This window comes from Phaseolus vulgaris, chromosome 10 (genome assembly GCF_000499845.2).
Source record: "Phaseolus vulgaris cultivar G19833 chromosome 10, P. vulgaris v2.0, whole genome shotgun sequence".
Lineage (NCBI taxonomy): Eukaryota > Viridiplantae > Streptophyta > Magnoliopsida > Fabales > Fabaceae > Phaseolus > Phaseolus vulgaris.
The window spans coordinates 5,530,841-5,548,838 of record NC_023750.2 but is presented as its reverse complement, the minus strand read 5'-3'; the positions used below and the strand labels follow the sequence as shown (position 1 = coordinate 5,548,838).

Sequence of the window (17,998 nt, the reverse complement as noted above, 5' to 3'; positions counted from 1 at the left end):
CCCTATGTGTTCAATATACACAAGGGATTTACCCTATTCTTTCTTTTCCTTTAATATGTTGCAAGGAGGTAGCGAGGATGAAGAAGCTACAGGAGTAATGGAACCGACGACGTGGATTCCTATCCTGGTAGGCGCGACGACGGAGTTACCGAGAGAAGCAAATCCAGCTCTCCACTGCGTCGTTGCAAGAAGAAAGGTCTATCGGAATTGGGAGACTTATGCTCTTTTCCGAGGTGGTCTGGAAGGCTCAAAGCAAGAATCCCTCAAGCAGGGGTAATGGTTCACAATAGAGACGATTTGTCATCATCTTCAATTTCATATAGAAACATCAATATCTGTAATTCCCGTCTAGTTGAACTTGTAAATCTTGCGGGACAATCCATGTTATGGAAAGTGGGAAAGCAAGTTGGGATCATGTGTCGAGGGGGTGAAGAGGAGGTTGTAAAAGAATATGGGAGTATGGAAGACCGTGATTCAGAGTTTGCATCGTGCTCTAAGGTGGGTATTAAGAACTTGTCTTAATGATAGTAGTGAAGTTAAATATTAGAGGTGTGGGGGGAAGTACTAAAGCTAGGTATTTGAGACATGTAATAGCTTGTGAGGGGCGAAATTTGTTTGTCTGTAAGAAACAAAAGCCAAGGTGTTCACGACAGCAAAATGCTATTCCTTGTGGGGGGATAACAAAGTGGGTTGGCTTCATCATGAAGGCGACAATGGTAATGGTAGTTTGTTGTCTATGTGGTATGAAGAAGCTTTTAGCTATGTGAGCCATGTCATGGGAAAGGGCTTCATTGCAGTCTTCGGTAACCATGTTAAATCCAATACCAGATGTGTAGTTGTTAATGTTTACGCAACCTGCACTTTGAGTGAGAAGAAGATCCTTTGGGAGGAGTTGTCTAAATTTAAATCGGCATCTCAAGTCTTGGTCTGGTGCTTGTGTGGTGATTTTAATGCCATTAGAAACCGGAACGAAAGGAAAGGTGTAAGGGAGAGGGTCAGTCAATCAGGTGAGATCAATGGGTTCAACAGCTTCATCGATACCAACTCTCTCTTTGAACTGCCTTTAGTAGGAAAGATTTTCTCCTGGTTTAAGTCTAATGGATCGGTAAGGAGCAGATTAGACAGAGTTCTTGTCTCGGAAGAGTGGATGGAGATTTGGCCTATGTGTAAACAGTATGTGCAACGAAGGGAAGTCTCGGACCACTATGCAATAGTGGTAAAGTCTGTGGATAAGGATTGGGGGCCCAAACCCTTCCGATCTATTGATGCGTGGTTCATGGAGAAGGGGTTCATGAGATGGTGAAGAATAAATGGTTATCATACTCTGTGCAGGGGAATGCTATTACAAAGATCAAGGAGAAATTGAACTTTTTGAAGGGTGATCTGAAAGTCTGGAATAAGGATGAGTTCGGCAACATCCAAACAAGTAAGAAGAGGATTTTGCAGGAATTGGAGGACTTATACTGCTAAGATTGCATTACTGACCTTGGGGAAAATGATAGACTGAAGAGGTTTGAGTTGGTAAGTCATTTGAAGGAAACTGAAAAGAAGCTAGACTCCCTCATTTGTCAAAAAGCTAGAGCAAAATGGTTCAAGTATTGAGACTCGTGTACTAAATTTTTTCACTCATCGTTGAGGTGGAGAAGACTTAGAAATGAGGTTAAGGGAGTTGAGGTTGGTGGCATCTGGTGTGAGGAACCTTGTACAATGCGTTAAGAAGCCAAGAAACTCTTTGAAAACAGATTTACAACTACGAAGGACTTTGGTGTTAGACTTGACAAGGTAGATTTTAAGTCCCTATCCAGTGAGGATAATATGTCCTTAACAGCTGCCTTCTCTGAGGAAGAAATAAGAGATGTGGTGTGGTTCTGTGATGGTTCAAAGAGTCCAGGAACAAATGGTTTCAACATGAACTTTATCAAGAAAAGCTGGGACTTTCTAAAAGACGACATAGTAGCAGCGGCGACCATCTTTCATGAAAATGGGTTTATTCCAAAGGGTTGTAAGGCCTCTTTTGTAGCACTTATACCCAAGGTAAAGGATCCTGTTTTGCTTGAGCAATATAGACCTATCTCCCTAGTAGGTGCTATGTACAAGATACTTTCGAAAGTGTTGGCGGGTAGGATGAAGAAAGTTCTCAATTCTGTGATTGACGACTGCCAATCGACTTTTCTCAAGAATAGAGGGAGTCTTGACAGTTTGCTCATGGCTAACGAGGTGGAAGAGGATCTAAGGAGGGGTGGGAAGAGTGGTTTGTGCTTTAAGGTGGATTTTGAAAAAGCTTACGACTCAGTCAGATGGGAGTTCCTATATGAAATGTTAAATAGGATGGGTTCGATAACAGATGGGTTATGTGGATCAAATGATGCCTAGAGAGTGCAACGGTGTCTGTGCTTGTCAATGGTAGCCCTACAGAGGAATTCAAGCCGTTGAGAGGGTTAAGGCAGGGCGATCCTCTAACTCATTTTTTGTTTATTGTGGTTGCGGAAGGGCTCGTTGGGCTAGTAAGGCAAGCGGTGAAGGCAAATCTCCTATCTGGGCTAAAAATAGGAAGAAAAGAGGTAGAACTTAGCATCCTTCAATTTGCTGATGACACCCTGTTTTTATGTCAGGACTCCTTCAACAACATAATCACCTTGAAGTCTATACTCAAGGGGTTTGAGATAGCCTCAAGGTTGAAGATTAACTTCCACAAGTCAAAGTTAGCAGGTATAAACGTGTTGAAAAGTAATTTGGATTGTTATGCAAAAAGACTCTGAACTGTGGCCAGATGGGTGTACCTTTCAACTATCTAGGCTTAGAAGTGGGGGGTAATCCGAGGAAGAAAAAGTTCAGGGAACCAATCCTGAATAAACTAAAGTCAAAGCTTAGTGTGTGGAAAGGGAGATTTCTTTCAATGGCAGGAAGATTGTGTTTAATCAAATCTGTTTTATCCGCTATGCCGCTCTACTACTTGTCCCTCTTCAAATCCCCGGATGTGGTCTGTAAAAGCATTATTAGTATCCAAAGGAGGTTCCTATGGGGGTGGGGAAAAGAGAAGATGTTAATATCATGGATTAGCTGGAAAGACTTGTGCAAAACAAAAGAGGAAGGTGGGTTGGGAACCAGAGGAAATCCGGAAGTTTAATTATGCACTCATGGCTAAGTGGAAATGGCGTTATAGCTCTAATGAGAAAGGAAGGTGGAAGGAAGTGCTGGAATCGAAGTATGGTCTGGATATTAACAATGGTTCTTTGCCTGTCAAATATCAGTCTTGGTGGTGGAGGGATTTGACGAGTATCTGTAGGGAGGGAGGAGGAGACGGGTAGCTCCAAGATGAAGTTGGCTGGAAAATAGGGAGTGGAGATAAAATTTGTTTTTGGGAGGATGTGTGGGTAGGAAATTCAAAGTTAAAAATCTTGTTCTTGAGATTGTTCTCCCTGTCGTTAAATCAAGGCCACAAGGTGGAAGAAGTAGGAGGATGAGAAGGTTCGGTGTGGAGGTGGACCTTAAGTTGGAGGAGAGGTAGATTTGAGTGGGAAACCTTAATGGAAGCTGAGCTGGAAGTCTTCATCTCCAGGGTCAAAGTGATGAAGGATGAAAAGGATGCCCTCGCGTGGAGAAGTGAAGCTACTGGGTGCTTCACAGTGAGTTCTGCGTATGAGTGCCTAGTCAAGACGGTTAGGGGCCCTCAAATTGAAGTGTTCAAATACCTTTGGAAGGCGAAGACGTTCCCCAATGTTATGTTCACAACCTGGAGGGTGCTGCTGAACAGAATCCCAACTAGGCTTTGCTTGAGAATGAGAGAGGTTTTACTGGACACCACTGTATGTGCTCTATGTGAGATCAAGGAGGAGTCCTACCAACATCTCTTCCTCGAGTGTAAGGTTGCTTGCTGTGTATGGAACCTATGCCTTAGATGGATTGGAATTCTTTTTGTCCAACATAATGATGTTAAGAACCACTTTGAAAGCTGTATTTTGACCCAGGATAGTAATAAACAAAATCTGATTTGGAAAGGGGTATGGGTTACCATTGTCTGGTGCTTGTGGGAGCATAGGAATTCAGTAGTGTTTAACCAAGGTGTTGTAGATGAGGAAGAAGTGATCCAAAAGGCCCAACTAAAATCATGGTTATGGTTAAAGCATAAGGGAATAAGTTTACCTACTCTTTTTCTGATTGGGTGTTGAACCCAATGATATGCATTAGTAGCTACAAGTAGAATCTGTGATGCTATGGAATGGCTGAAGGCTTTCGGTTGGCGGTGGAACAAAGAAAAGGAAGGGGGGCGTAGCTTGCTGGTGAACCTACACGTTGTGTAAATTGTGGTAGTGGGCATAGCAGATGGTTGATACTGGAGCAGGGTCTGTTGGAACTCCATGTGCTGCAGATTGGCATGCTCCCGCTGATCCTGGTGGCTTCCCTGGTATGCTTTTGCTGGCAGTAAGAGTTGAGGTCTAGCGGAAGGTGTTTATTAACGTGTTGGGTCTGAATAGCAAACCTCCTTTGCCTCCCTTTTTCTGTTAAATAATAAGCTTGTGACGGTCCACGTCTTTGTTGTTCTAACATCTGTTTGGCGGGTTGCATGAACCTGAACATGAGGAGTTGTAGTACGGCTCCTGAATGAGGACCTTGTAGGTGTTGTTTTGAAGAGCCGTCGTCAGGGGAAGTTTATGGAATCAAGCAGTTTGTTGTTGTCCTCCTACAATGGTCACGGGTGTGTATATGTCGGAGTTGTGTGTAAGCACCTCAAGTAAAGGTTCAATGAAGCTGTTATTGGTTCTGAGGTGGATATTGAATGGGCGAATCATACTTTTTATGATTTTGGGCTCTAGTAGGCAATGCAGTTGTTAGTGTACACAACCAGGACTACAAGTATTCCCATGGCATGCTTGGGTAAGTTAAGCTGATGGCATGCTGGTTTTAGTACTCAAGGGTGAAGCCAATGTCAATTAGGAGTTGCTGCACGACACTGGAGAATGTAAACAAGATGATGGAGGTTGCTTATCTCCTCGGTGTGCTTTGGTGGTATTGAAGTTGCAGTTTGCATCTCCTATAGCAACTTGTTTGCCGCTGTAGGGTTTTGTATATGCAGCAAATATCTCATATCCTTTTCATTCTTGAGAGTTTTCTCATTTTTTAGTGTTCTAATTATGTAGTATGGATTGTGTTAAAGGGTTGGGATACCCCTTTGTATCCCTCTAAATTTAATTTCATTCTTTGTTGATAAAAAAAAATAAAAAATAAAATTTAATTATATTTATTATAAATAATATATAATAAATCATAATAATATTAATTATTATTATTATATTTGTTAAATATAATACATCGTGAAAAAGAATGATAATAGTTACTAATTATTATTATTATTCAATATAATACATAGTAAAAATTAATGATAATGTCTTTTAATTATATTTATTAAATATACAATTTATTGGTAATATTGCTAAATTTAAATATTAAATATAATAATTTTTCTTTATAAATGTTACTCAAATATTTTTTTAATATACAGTATTTATTTTGGCATTTTATTAACATGTTTCTTATGAAAATTAAATATTTTTTTTATCATATATACTAATTAATAAATAAATAATTTTTATTAGAGGAATCAGATAGTAAAATTTCCTTAACTAATATGTTCTTTTATACTTTTATTAAGATTCTTTCTATAAAATAAAATAGTAAATGGAAGGTGACTTCTTAATATATTATTAAATGATTACAAATATTTATTCCTATTTTACGATTATAAGGTGTCAAAAAGGTTCCGATTTTTTAATAAAATATTAAATTTTCTGATGATGTCCATTTTAAATTAAATTTTAATACTTATCTGTAGTTTTAATCCAAATAAATTAGACTAATATTTATAGTATAGATATAAAAGCAATATGTTTATTAAAAGAATAATATTGTTTTATTAAAATTATTCCAAAGACTTTTGTTGTTGTTATTAAGCTGTGCGAAGAACTTAGAGTCATATTTAGTACTATTTAATTGTGTTATTTTGAAAGTAACTTTATGTTTAAATCCTAACAATTTTTCTTTTTATAGATATGGACATTTCATAAACTTACCTAACTATGATATTTTCACACAAATAAAAGCAATATTTTTTGTTTTGTTTTGAAATAATTTTACAAAAGTAATCTCATTATCACAGCTTTTGTTTTTGCTTTGTTAGTGTTTTATGGATAAAGTTTAAAGTTCATACCATACAAGTTTTAAAATATTGCTACTCCTTAAACGACAGCATTTATAAATTAATGATTATATAGATCTTGAGCATTTAATTTTATTTTTCCAATTACATGATGAAGAATCTATTTAAACCCTATATAAATCCTTTCACAAATAATCCAAAATAGTGTTATTCCTGAATTTGTTAAAAATGCAAAGGTTAATCACTTGTATCTTGATTCTAGGTTTTATTTCAGCCACATTCAGCAATGCTGAAACCCAAGTAAAATATTTTAATGTGATGGATTTTGGAGCTCATGGTGATGGCACAAGTGATGATTCAAATGTATTTGCCTCTTTACTTTCTTACTATCTCACTTCATATATATATATATATATATATATATATATTTTGCTTTCTTCATTCTTGGTTTTGCTTAACCTTAATTATTTAAATAAATAAATCCCATATCTTTAAAATATATGGTTTACTTTTAAATATCAATCTCTCACCTTATTTAAACTTTAATATCATTTTAATATTAATTAGAATGTGTTTATGTTTATTTATTTTAATTGTTTTTTTATTCTATTGGAGATTCCACATTGACTAGAGATTAGAGTATTTCATAGTATATAAGTGGGTGCAAACCTCAACCTTATAAGTTGGTTTTATGGAGTTGAGTTAAACTTAAAGCACTTCTAATTGGCTTTATATTATACAAGTTTATGGTTGGATGGATGAATGACTAGTTCTATATATTTTTTCGACATACTATTTTTCTATGTTTGTAAAATGAAGGTAAGATTTGAATTTTTTTTCAACAATCTTTGAATGTATTTGAAGTTGATTGTATTTTTATTTTTTTTTCTAACCATGAGTGATCCTTAACCATATGTGTTCTAATTGATTGTAGGCAATTGCAAAAGCATGGCAAGGTGTGTGTGGAGAGGAAGGGCCAGCAAGTCTACTTATACCTTCAAGAAAAATATTTTTGGTGAAAAGATTAAAGCTAAGTGGTCCATGCAAGACCCCAAATGTTGGCATTAAGGTATGACTAACCAACAATATTTGATAACATCATTATAAAGTGTTTCAATACAAAAATGAATCTTTTTTTCATTTGAAAATAATGATTTTTTAGTATCACAATTCTCTTATATAACCAAAATATGTTTAGTTAATACATTATTTTAAGAGTGTTGGCATATGCTTTATGAATCACATAAATTATTCATCACATTTAATTTTTTTTTTAACTAGATATCCAAATTGTTTTCAATTGTATATACATCATTTATTCACCTAGAGTAAAAGTTTATTTATAATAGTAAAAATTAATAAATATAAAGTATTTCAAATATTTCAACTCTAATACAAAACTTTAATTATCTAAAAATCTTAAATTTATTCTCTAACTTTCTAACAAGAAATTCAAAAGTACTTTAACTCTTTATTATTTTTAACTCGTGCTTTATTATTTTTAACTAAACCAACTCAAATAAATCAGTTTTTCATGAGAAAGATGTATCTAAATTTACTATCCAAATAAAGATTTTTATCCAAATTTACTATCTAAATAAAGATTTCTCGTCGTATACGGGTTGGAATACTTCTGAAATGTCTTATTTTTATTTATTTAATTTTTTGTCGATAAAAAATTATCAAAATGATGATGAAAGTCTGATAGTTTTCTTCTCTTTTTGTTTTATTTTCCTCCAAATTTGTTGCAGTTGAAAGGGAAAATAGTAGCTCCATCTATGAGTAAATGGGTTGGTGATTCTTTTAGTTGGATTCAGATATTATATGTAAATGGTCTAACAATTGATGGTGATGGAGGAAGCATTGATGGCCATGGTTCTACTTGGTGGGAGAAATGCAGAAAATGCAGAAGACCAAAAGTATGTAAAGTTTTCACTTGGGTTCTTATGAACAAGGTTATAGTTTGTCTTGTTAATCTCAATGCCTTGTTAGTGAAAATTTTGATGTGAATGTGATGCAGTCCTTGCGTTTCCATGCTTGCAATGGTCTTACTGTGAAATCTCTGAGTATGAGGAACAGCCCTGGAGCTCACATATCTGTAAATGGCATGGATGGTGCACTCTTCTCTCAAATCAATATCAATTCTCCTCCAGATAGCCCTAACACTGATGGCTTTGACATTGCTGCTTCAAAAAATGTAGCAATTCAAGATTCCACTCTTGCAACAGGTAAACTAAGAAGAAGAAGAAGAAGAACATGCTTCTAAACACTTTACTTGCAGTTTTAAGATGATAACATGGAGAAAATGCTTACAATATAGATGGTAAACAAATATCTTATTTAGGGTTTTTGCAATTTTTTCTCACAAAATACGATTTTTGAATAATTTCTTTTATAAAAATAGATAAGTTGTACATCATCGATCATCAAAATGATTTTAGAGTGGTGAACCAATTCAGGAGTGGTCCAACTCTTATACAAAATTGCACTTTATCCTTCTCCTACAAGAAAAGCCTACCATATTGACAAAGCCACAGAGCCAAACAAAATAAAAATTCTCAAACAAGGCATCTAGAAACTAGCCTCATGCAAGCCAAAGGGTCCAAACACCAACTAAAATAAGAGAACAAACCAAAACGAGATTTTGAAGAAATTCAAGACCAAACATTTACTTGAACCATTGCGAACACTTTAGACGCGCCAGCAACGCCCCTTTTACCGATGACATTGTTCCTGTGCTTCAAGATTTCACTCACTACTCCACCCCAAATATCATTAACCGGACCTAAAGCATTGCACATCCTAAACTATACAAAATTTGGCACAAGATCATTGTGAAACACAAGCTACACACCAAGCCACCCAAAACAATGACTCCAATTATCTAAATAGTATACAACTTATCATTTTTATATAAAAAAAAGTTCATCCAAAATTGTAATTTGTAAAAAAAATTACACTATTTTCGTGAAAAAAGAAACCTTTTTTCAGGGCATAATAAAATTAAAGTGTGAATTTAAACTATTTAGTGTGTGAAACATTATCTTTGACCTTGTCTTTCTAAGCAGGTGATGATTGTATTGCCATCAATGGTGGTTGTTCTAATATCAAAGCCACTAGACTTGTTTGCCAAGGAGGCCATGGGATAAGGTTTGTATAAAAAATTATCATATAGTTTCTGCAATGTTAAATTGCACTTGATTCTAGTTGTCTCATGTGAATTAGACCTAATTATTGCAAGTTTAAACATATGGAAGTCATATCTTAAACTTAAAAATTCATGTATGAATGAAGTTAAATATCTGATGGAACTGAGCATGATATCTAATGAAACATGTCTGAATAACTCAGCATTGGAAGCCTTGGTAGAAATAAATCTCATGAGACAGTTGAAGAGGTACATGTAAGGAATTGCACCTTCATTGGCACCACAAATGGTGCAAGAATCAAGACATGGCCGGTGAGTAACTCATATATAATGCTTCTGTATGATCCTTAAGAACAAATACAATTCACTAATCAGTTTACATAATACGAAAATACACAATTTGAAAATGAAAATGAGAACACAAAATAGGGTAGAACAAAGTACAAAAAAATCACACATAAAATTGACTATAATCCGTCTACGTCTTCATTATGATAATTTATGAGATTTAAAACTCAAAGTTTTTCTCTAAATCCTCAGGTCTCAACTTTTATATTAAAGAGTAACTCTCTAATTCAAGTTCTAAAGTAGAAGACACAAAATAATTGTCTTACAATTTCTTACTAAAGATGTTTCTCATACAAACAAAACACGTGTATAGTGGTTCAATTTCAAAATAACATGAAACACTAAGAATTATAAAAAAAATTGAATATAAGGATTAGACGATCCAAAACAACAATTATTCAACATACATTGATACCCAACAGACGATGATACCCATCAGACAGTTTTGAACCACTAGAAACAGTTTAACACATATAAATAGTATAGGAAAACTTGAACTAATTAGGAAAACTTAAACTTATGAACCAGTCTATTGTTAACTTTCATTAGGATATATTTAATTCATCTTTCAGTGTCTCATGATACCAATTTAATTATTAGATATCTTTATATTCTCTGATTTGATGCAGGGTGGATCAGGCTATGCAAGAAAAATCACATATGAGGGAATCATACTAAAAGATGTTAAAAATTCAATTATTATAGACCAATACTATGGCATTAAAACTCCAAATGAAGTGCCAAATAAAGTGGTATACTTTTGAATTTGCATTCACATTACTATTTCAAACGTGATTTCAACAATTTTTCATCATGACTTTCTAATCGTGATTTGAAATATGTTTGAAAACAGGAAGATGCAGTGAAGGTGAGTGAAGTGATATACAGAGGGTTCAAGGGCACTTCTGCTAGTGCCAAGGCAATTAACTTGAACTGTAGCCCATCTGGGTGTTTCAACATTACATTGGATCAAATTTACACTGTCCATTCAAAATCAATCAAAAAAGCCTATGCATTTTGCAAGAATATTGTTAATGGGAGGATTGGATACACTGTTCCAAAAGTATCTTGTGCATAAACACTACAAGATGAAATAGAAATCAATTTTAGACACTAAAAATAATTAGCTGTTATAGTGACTAAATTAGAGACCATTTTAAAAACTAAAAAAAATAGTTTCTAAATTAGTTTCTATTATTGTTAAATAATTTCTAAATTGGTATCTAATTAGTTACCAAGGTTTTAACTACCAATTATTTACGTTCTAAATTTGGTAACAAAAATCTTGGTAGCTAATTAGATACCAATTTAGAAATCATTTAACAATAATAGAAACTAAATTAGAAACAATTTTTTTTTAGTTTCTAAAATGGTCTCTAATTTAGTCATTATAACAACTAATTACTTTTTGTCTCTAAAATTGAGTCTTATTTCATGATTTTCTTGAAAGTGGTGGATATAATATAATGGAAGGGAAATTTAGCTTTTGTTAGATACTCCCTGTATTTATGGCATTTTATCATAAGAAATATACAAAGATATTGTGAATTTAGTGTGTTTTTTATTTATTTATTTTCTTCCTACTGTTCCTTACTTACAAAATCTCTAAATGATCATAATCATATAAGTTTTACATAAAAAAAAAATTAATCCAAGAAAATTATTGAATAGAAACTAAATTTAAATATCAAAATAATTAGTTACTATAGACTAATTAGAGATTATTTTATCAACTAAAATAATGATTGATATCTGAAATAGTTTCTATCATTCATAAAAATTCATGAAGTAGTTTTTAGATTGGTATCTATCCATTAGCTATCAAAATGTTAGTTTCTAACTACTTTATATTCTCTTTTTTTATCGGCAACAAATTAATGAATTAAAAAGAACACTTCAGGGGTGTCTCAACCCTTATATACAGATAAACAACTAAGATACACGATACAAAGAAAAACTAGAGAAAAAGATAACAAGGCCAACCAAAATTGTTCAAACTTTGTTGCACCGTTTGTATCTTAGATTGAACTAACCTCCTACATGCTAAAAGAAACCAGCAACATGTGCTGTCTCGAACAAACCAAATAGCCACTTTTCCAACATCCAGAAACCCCACTTTAAACATACCAACTTCCCATAAGCACCGAACCACCGTCATCTAACTCTTTGGTCACTTTGGGTTTTAATTACTGTCCCCCCAGCACACCAAATCCTTTTAGTGGAACAAAATCACTCCCTCATATGTACCCCTTACACCATACTCGCTTTCTATAAAAGCATTGTTGTTCAAAAACACTGATGCATCGCAGCCCGTAAAGCAGCTTCAAGCTAAAGACCATGGACCATGGAGGAGCCTAGCAACGAAAATCAGGCTCTGATTTGGCTTTATAATACCAACATAACATTTGTGCTAGCACCAACCACTGAGGTCACTGGAAACCCCAATGGTTCATCATAAGGCCCCCTACATCCCTGTATTAGAAAAGTGTTGTACCTACAAAAAACTCACATTGGGATCATCATCCGACAAGCCTTTCTCACTCCATCTTAACATCACAACCAAAACACAACCTTTACCTATAGCACATCCAGAGCTGATAACATTAATACCCCATCTAGCTTCCCTTGTTCATCCCAGAATTGGCATCGTAGCACAAACACCCTCCATAGCTCCGTGCGTAGGCCACTAAACCACTATAACAGACAAGATCCCTGGCTATCTCTAGTCCATTACTGAAAGGTAGTGGACTGCATATACAACCCGCCATAACAACGTCATACAAAGGATGCCAGCATCCCACCAAGCCCACCAGTACCACAAACAGACCAAACAACCAGTTCTAGTATGTCCCAACAACAAAACACCTGCAGTACACCAGCCACAAACCTGTACATTTCACAGGGGTTACTTAGCTCACACATGAAAGGCACTGGATTGGATTTAGCAACCAATTAGAGAAGGAGTATGAGAAAGAGCCTTCCCTATGTTTCAACCAAATCCAAGATATGAGTTGAGCTGCTTGGAAGGTTTCCTCAAAGTCAGGGACCCGTTGTCTAAAAATGATGTTATTCTTGTGCTCCTAGATGGAACGTGCAATCGCCGCCCACACTCCCTTCCAAACCTGATTCTGTTTCACGGACATATTAGCTAAATGAAAATTCAGAAAATGATTACATATGTCCTTGTTCTGTGCTCCCAAAACACATATCCTTCTATAGCATAACATCCAAACACGGTAAGCAAAAACACAATCCAAGAACAGATGCTGGGTGGATTCTACTGACTGGTTACAAAACACACTAAAAGGGGAGTTCACCACGACTCCTTGTGCCACAAGATTCTGGCTAGTTGGGATTCTGTCCAACAGGATTCTCCAAGTTGTGATTAGAACTTTTGGTGCCGCTTTGGTCTTCCATAACAAACCAAAAACAGCGTTACTTGGACCGGTTCCTTGGCTAGCTAAAAGACCATATGTTGATTTCACCAAAAAGATCCCCTTGGGGTTCCCACTTCAAGTAATGAAATCCTTGGAATCCTTGTACAAAACTCCCCTGGACAAAATAGCTAATAATTCTTCCTCCAAGATCGATTCCCAGTGAAATCTCTCCCTCCTCCATTTTAGGTGCCAATGCCACCCATGATTATCCCAGAAACCAGTCTCGCCCACCGTCATCTCTTGATTTAGAGAGAGAGAAAATAATCTCGGGTATAACTCCTTGAGATTATTGTTGTTAACCCACGGGTCCTCCCAGAAACGCACTAAGTCCCCAGATCTGACATTCCATGTGACAGCTTGTTGGAACCAGCCTACATCGTTACCCTCCCTACATATTTCTTCTAAGTCTCTCCACCACCAGGAGTGATAACATGGCCGAACACTGCTAATGCCAGATTTTATCATATATTTCGATTCCATAATATCTTTCCACTTCCCTTTCTCGTCGCTCATCAGCCTCCATTTCCATTTTGCCATTAAAGCGTAATTGAACTTCCTAATATCCTTGATACCCAATCCACCTTCTTCAGGAGGTCTACAAATATTCCCCCAGCTTACCCAAGGTATAGATCTATTATCTCTTCCCTAAGCCCACAAGAAACTCCTTTGAATACCATGATTCTATTACAAACCGAGACTGAGGCTTTAGAGAAAGATAAATAGAAAAGGGGGATGGATGTGAATACTGATTTAATTAAGCAGATTCTACCCGCCATAGATAGACATCTCCCTTTCCATGTACTAAGTCTAGCTCTGACTTTATTGACAACAGGCTCCCAAAACTGTACCTTCCTTGGATTACCTCCTACTTCTAACCCCAAGTACTTGAAAGGCGTCCACATTGTGTTACAATTTAAAGTCTTGGCATAGGTTTCTAAGGTAAACTTGTCAACATTTAACCCTGCCAGTTTCGATTTATGAAAATTAATTTTCATACCGGAAACTAGTTCAAAGCATCTTAGGATCGTCTTTATAGTGAAGACATTAGAGAAAGAATCTTCACACATAAAGAGAGTGTCGTCTGCAAATTGAAGCATGCTACATTCTATTTCCTTCCATCCCACTTTCACACCTGTGAGCATATTTTGCTTGGACGCTTGTCTCACTAGCCCGGCCAAACCTTCAGCAACCACAAGGAACAAGAATGGGGCCATTGGATCGCCCTGCCTTAACCCTCTTGACGGTTTGAATTCCTCTGTCGGGCTTCCATTAATAAGAACTGAGATGGAGGACAATTCCAAACATCCTCTAACCCACCTCACCCATTTGCTATGAAAGCCTAACCTTTGTAACATGTCAAGTAAGAAGTCCCACCTTACTAAATCATATGCCTTCTCATAGTCCACCTTGAAGCAAAGTGTACTCCTATGATTCCTCCTAACCTCCTCCACAACCTCGTTTGCCATGAGCACACTATCTAACATACCTTTGTTCTTCAGAAAAGCATATTGGTTTTCGTCAATAACCAAAGAAAGGACTTCCTTCATACGACCCGCTAAGACCTTAGTGACAATCTTATAGAAGATTCCTACAAGGGAGATAGGCCTGAATTGATCAAGAGAAAGGGGGTCACTCACTTTAGGTACCAAAACAATAAATGAGGCATTACACCCCGTTGGTATAACCCCAGTTTCTTGGAACAGATGTAAAGCTTCCATAATATCATATTTAAGAAAATCCCAACAATTCCTGATAAAAGTAAAATTGAAACCATCCGGGCCTGGGCTCTTTGATCCTTCGCACTGCCACACAGCTTATTTCACTTCTTCCTCTGTAAAACTTGTAACCATACTTATACTGATTTCTAGAGGGAGAGATTTAAACTCCACAGAGCCCAAATTTACTCCAAGATCTTGTGTAGCCGTGAACCTTTTTTCGAACAAAGACTTAGCTTCCCTGCGAACTACTTCCGGTTCCTCACACCATTGCCTCCCAACCTCCACTCCTTTGACTTCGTTTTTGAGTCTTCTCCATCTAATAGCCGCATGATAAAATTTGGAGTTCATGTCCCCAAACTTGCACCAGTTTGCTCTTGCTTTCTACCTTGAAAGGGAATCCAACTTATTATCAACCAACAGCAATTGACTACGTAATTCCATTCTTCTTAGCCGACCATTCTCCTCGAGATTCATTATCGTCCTTAACATTAAGACCTCAATTTCCTTCAAGATTTGCTTTTGATTTGTCTGCAAACACCCAAACACATTCTTATTCCACACTTTAAGGCCTGCCTTCAAAGATTTCAGTTTTTCTTTGAAACTAGATATGTTGTTGAGGATATAAGAGCGCTGGAGAATGCCTCGTCAAAGGATCGACGTGCGCGCCGCTTCTCACCTCCGTTCCTCCTCTGGATCTATCTCAAGAACCTGCAAAGAAACGATACGGCGCCGCTGCGGCCGATCGCACTCCGACGCTCAAGTCAGTGACGGTATCACCAAATACTAAGAACTGGAACCGTGCAAATCTCTCTCACCAACAGCTTTGTCACTCGCAAGCGTAAAGTGTATGAACTGAACGTGCGTACCTTAGAAAATCTGTTAGGAACTCTTATATACCTGGTGGTTTTCTCTCTCCTGGCAGTTACAGACTTGGACACGTGGCTCCTATCCAACTGTACACGTGCCATCATCTGGGGCTCCCTGACTTGGCGCTGCTTCTACTCTCATTTTGGCTAAGTTACCTATGCATGGTACTGCCCAGTGCGTAGCTAACTCAGGAGTGCGATCTCTACTGAAACTGGCGAGGTAGGGCCTTCATACACCTTCCCTGTGGTCTCGCCGGCCGCCTTCATAATCTGCTTCTCCTTTAACTTCGGCGATGTGCTTGTTCTGGCGATCTCCGACTGCCTGGTCGCCTGAGTCTGCATCTGGCGACTTCGTCCCCAACCTGGCGATCGCCTATTCTGGTAAGCTGGAGATCGGAACACGCCAACTTAACTATCGGCGACTACACGTGCCTCCCGACTTCCTTCCCAACTGTCAACCTGGTGCCTTGTCAACACGCCTATACTGTAGCAGGATGCCACGTCATCGCACCCGACCACCAGGGCGGTACACAAGCCCCCCAGTCTTAAGCGAAGACTTGTCTAGCGAAAAGACTGAAAAAGCCTTCGTTAACACCGGTCTACGTGGCATGGGCGCAGAATTCCAAGCGATAGTACTTTCTGCTGCTCTGACGCTCCACCAAACCCTTCGCTCATCGTTCGACACGTGGCTCTCATCAACGGCTATCTTCATCTGCCGTTAGCGCTTCCCAAAACCGTTTCGAAAACCCTTAAACCCCTTACGCTCCTACTGTTCCATCACTTTCTTCACACTTGCATACGCTCTCATTTCCTTCTGCGAAAGCTCTCGACGTTCCTCGACGCTCTAGATCACCACCTCCCTTCAACATTCTCCCGATCATCGAAAGGTAACTACTTTCCTTCATCTGCTGGGTTTTCTTGCATTTTCACCGATTTGCATCATCCTGTAACTGTCTGGTGCATACGCTGTGGGCTGTTTTTCCATTTCTCCTTCTGCGTGACTTAGGGCTTTGTCGATCGTCGCAACGAACTCACATTCGTTCGTCTTTCACCTTCCTTTCATGATCGAGTCAGCCTTTGTAACCCTCCTGATTATTTTTTCTTCCTCCTTCGTTTGCAGTTGCTATCATGACTCGCACGAAGATCACCCCGAACCCCCCTCCATCAGCGCGAAACCCTCCTTCACAAGCACACGACCCTACGCAAGTTCGTGGTGCTCCCTCTTCGCAGGCTGTGAGGCCTGCGTCTTCTCAAACCGCTCTGGCCCAGGCGACTCCACCAAACGCTGGAGGAGCCCCCATCCCACTGCCAGACTTCAGGACGTTATACCCATGGGCTAACTCAACCCTCTTAAAGGAAACGTCGTCGGTGAACACCGCGGGAGCGGTTCTGCGATTGACCAATGGGGACGAGGCCCACCAATCATTCCACAAGGAGCACGATGAGAGAATGATGGTGCTGCCTTGCCCCGCCACTCTGCCAGTGTGCGCCGATGATAAAGTGAGCGCCGACGGGCCCTTCTGCTTCGTCTACACCACTTTCTTCAAGAAGGTCAAACTCAGGTTCCCTCTCACTCGATTTGAGAGGGAACTCTTAACCGAGCTCAATATCGCTGCCGCCCAGCTTCACCCCAACAGCTGGGCGTTTGTCCGAGCTTTCGAGATAACGTGCGCCCACCTGGGGTTGCCCGCGTCAGTGGACGTGTTTTTATTCTTGTTCGAGGCCAAGCACCCAGGAGATCGCCTGTGGGTCAGCCTGAACGCCATTGTTGGGAGGTCCATTTTCACCATCTTCCAGCAGTCGTACAAGGATTGGAAGGGGAAGTTCATTCAGGTTCGCGCAAATGACAAAGACACTTCCCTTCTCGACGGTTTCCCCTTGTACTGGGTGGACAAGGGGAAAAAGGAGTCCAAGAGCTGCTTCAGGAGGCCCAGAAGTCCTGATAGCATGGGAGCTTTGGACAGAGACCTTTGTCTCTTCTGGAAGAGGGTGGCAGATGCCCACATAACATTCTTGACCCCCACCCTGATTTCCTTCGAGTTCTTTGAGGACCAGTTGGAATTCCAAATAGGTTAGGACGCTACATCTTTGTCTTGACATTGCTTCTGATATTGTTTCTGGGCGTCTTGTGCGACACACACAAGACTTTGGTTTTATCTTTTCTGCATATGCCTGCTTTTGCTGTCTCATTGTCTTGTACACTTACCCCTTTCTCCTTTGAGCTAACTTATGCACTTTCATTTCATGCAGACACCATGTTGGGTAAGAACATGCTCGCCGATTTAAAGGCGCTCGCCCGCAACCACGGGTTGGCGACCGGCTCCCAG

The 17,998-nt window shown here is 38.4% G+C and overlaps 3 protein-coding genes across 3 annotated transcripts; 2 read left to right on the top strand and 1 right to left on the bottom strand.

Moving 5' to 3' along the window:
* The first annotated feature begins 276 nt into the window (after nucleotides 1–276).
* LOC137813128 (uncharacterized) lies at nucleotides 277–1,470 on the top strand. Its single transcript, XM_068615387.1, has 3 exons — nucleotides 277–502; nucleotides 627–1,216; nucleotides 1,333–1,470. Exons 1-3 carry the CDS (start codon nucleotides 277–279, stop codon nucleotides 1,468–1,470), a joined length of 954 nt encoding a protein of 317 aa, XP_068471488.1.
* A 2,853-nt stretch (nucleotides 1,471–4,323) lies between these two features.
* On the top strand, nucleotides 4,324–10,728 carry LOC137813082 (probable polygalacturonase At3g15720). The gene is made up of 9 exons (XM_068615385.1): nucleotides 4,324–4,405; nucleotides 6,417–6,517; nucleotides 7,089–7,223; nucleotides 7,906–8,073; nucleotides 8,175–8,382; nucleotides 9,223–9,304; nucleotides 9,506–9,614; nucleotides 10,280–10,402; nucleotides 10,504–10,728. Exons 1-9 carry the CDS (start codon nucleotides 4,324–4,326, stop codon nucleotides 10,726–10,728), a joined length of 1,233 nt encoding a protein of 410 aa, XP_068471486.1.
* Nucleotides 10,729–13,162: 2,434 nt separating this feature from the next.
* Nucleotides 13,163–14,805, bottom strand: LOC137813075 (uncharacterized). Its single transcript, XM_068615375.1, has 3 exons — nucleotides 14,220–14,805; nucleotides 13,936–14,048; nucleotides 13,163–13,732 (listed from the first exon to the last, which is right to left on the bottom strand). Exons 1-3 carry the CDS (start codon nucleotides 14,803–14,805, stop codon nucleotides 13,163–13,165), a joined length of 1,269 nt encoding a protein of 422 aa, XP_068471476.1.
* Between the last annotated feature and the right edge of the window lie 3,193 nt (nucleotides 14,806–17,998).

Bases quoted from the DNA above. Each gene is read 5' to 3' on its own strand.
- LOC137813082 (XM_068615385.1), top strand. From the start codon at position 4,324: ATGGTTGATACTGGAGCAGGGTCTGTTGGAACTCCATGTGCTGCAGAT. The intron at 7,224-7,905 runs GTATGACTAACC...AATTTGTTGCAG, and splicing joins CCCCAAATGTTGGCATTAAG to TTGAAAGGGAAAATAGTAGC. The intron at 8,383-9,222 runs GTAAACTAAGAA...CTTTCTAAGCAG, and splicing joins AGATTCCACTCTTGCAACAG to GTGATGATTGTATTGCCATC.
- LOC137813128 (XM_068615387.1), top strand. From the start codon at position 277: ATGGTTCACAATAGAGACGATTTGTCATCATCTTCAATTTCATATAGA. The intron at 503-626 runs GTATTAAGAACT...TTTGTCTGTAAG, and splicing joins TGCATCGTGCTCTAAGGTGG to AAACAAAAGCCAAGGTGTTC. The intron at 1,217-1,332 runs GTAAAGTCTGTG...TACTCTGTGCAG, and splicing joins CGGACCACTATGCAATAGTG to GGGAATGCTATTACAAAGAT.
- LOC137813075 (XM_068615375.1), bottom strand. From the start codon at position 14,805: ATGGAAGCTTTACATCTGTTCCAAGAAACTGGGGTTATACCAACGGGG. The intron at 14,049-14,219 runs GTGTGAAAGTGG...CGAAACTGGCAG, and splicing joins CAAGCAAAATATGCTCACAG to GGTTAAATGTTGACAAGTTT. The intron at 13,733-13,935 runs GTACAGTTTTGG...TTGTGGGCTTAG, and splicing joins TAGGAGGTAATCCAAGGAAG to GGAAGAGATAATAGATCTAT.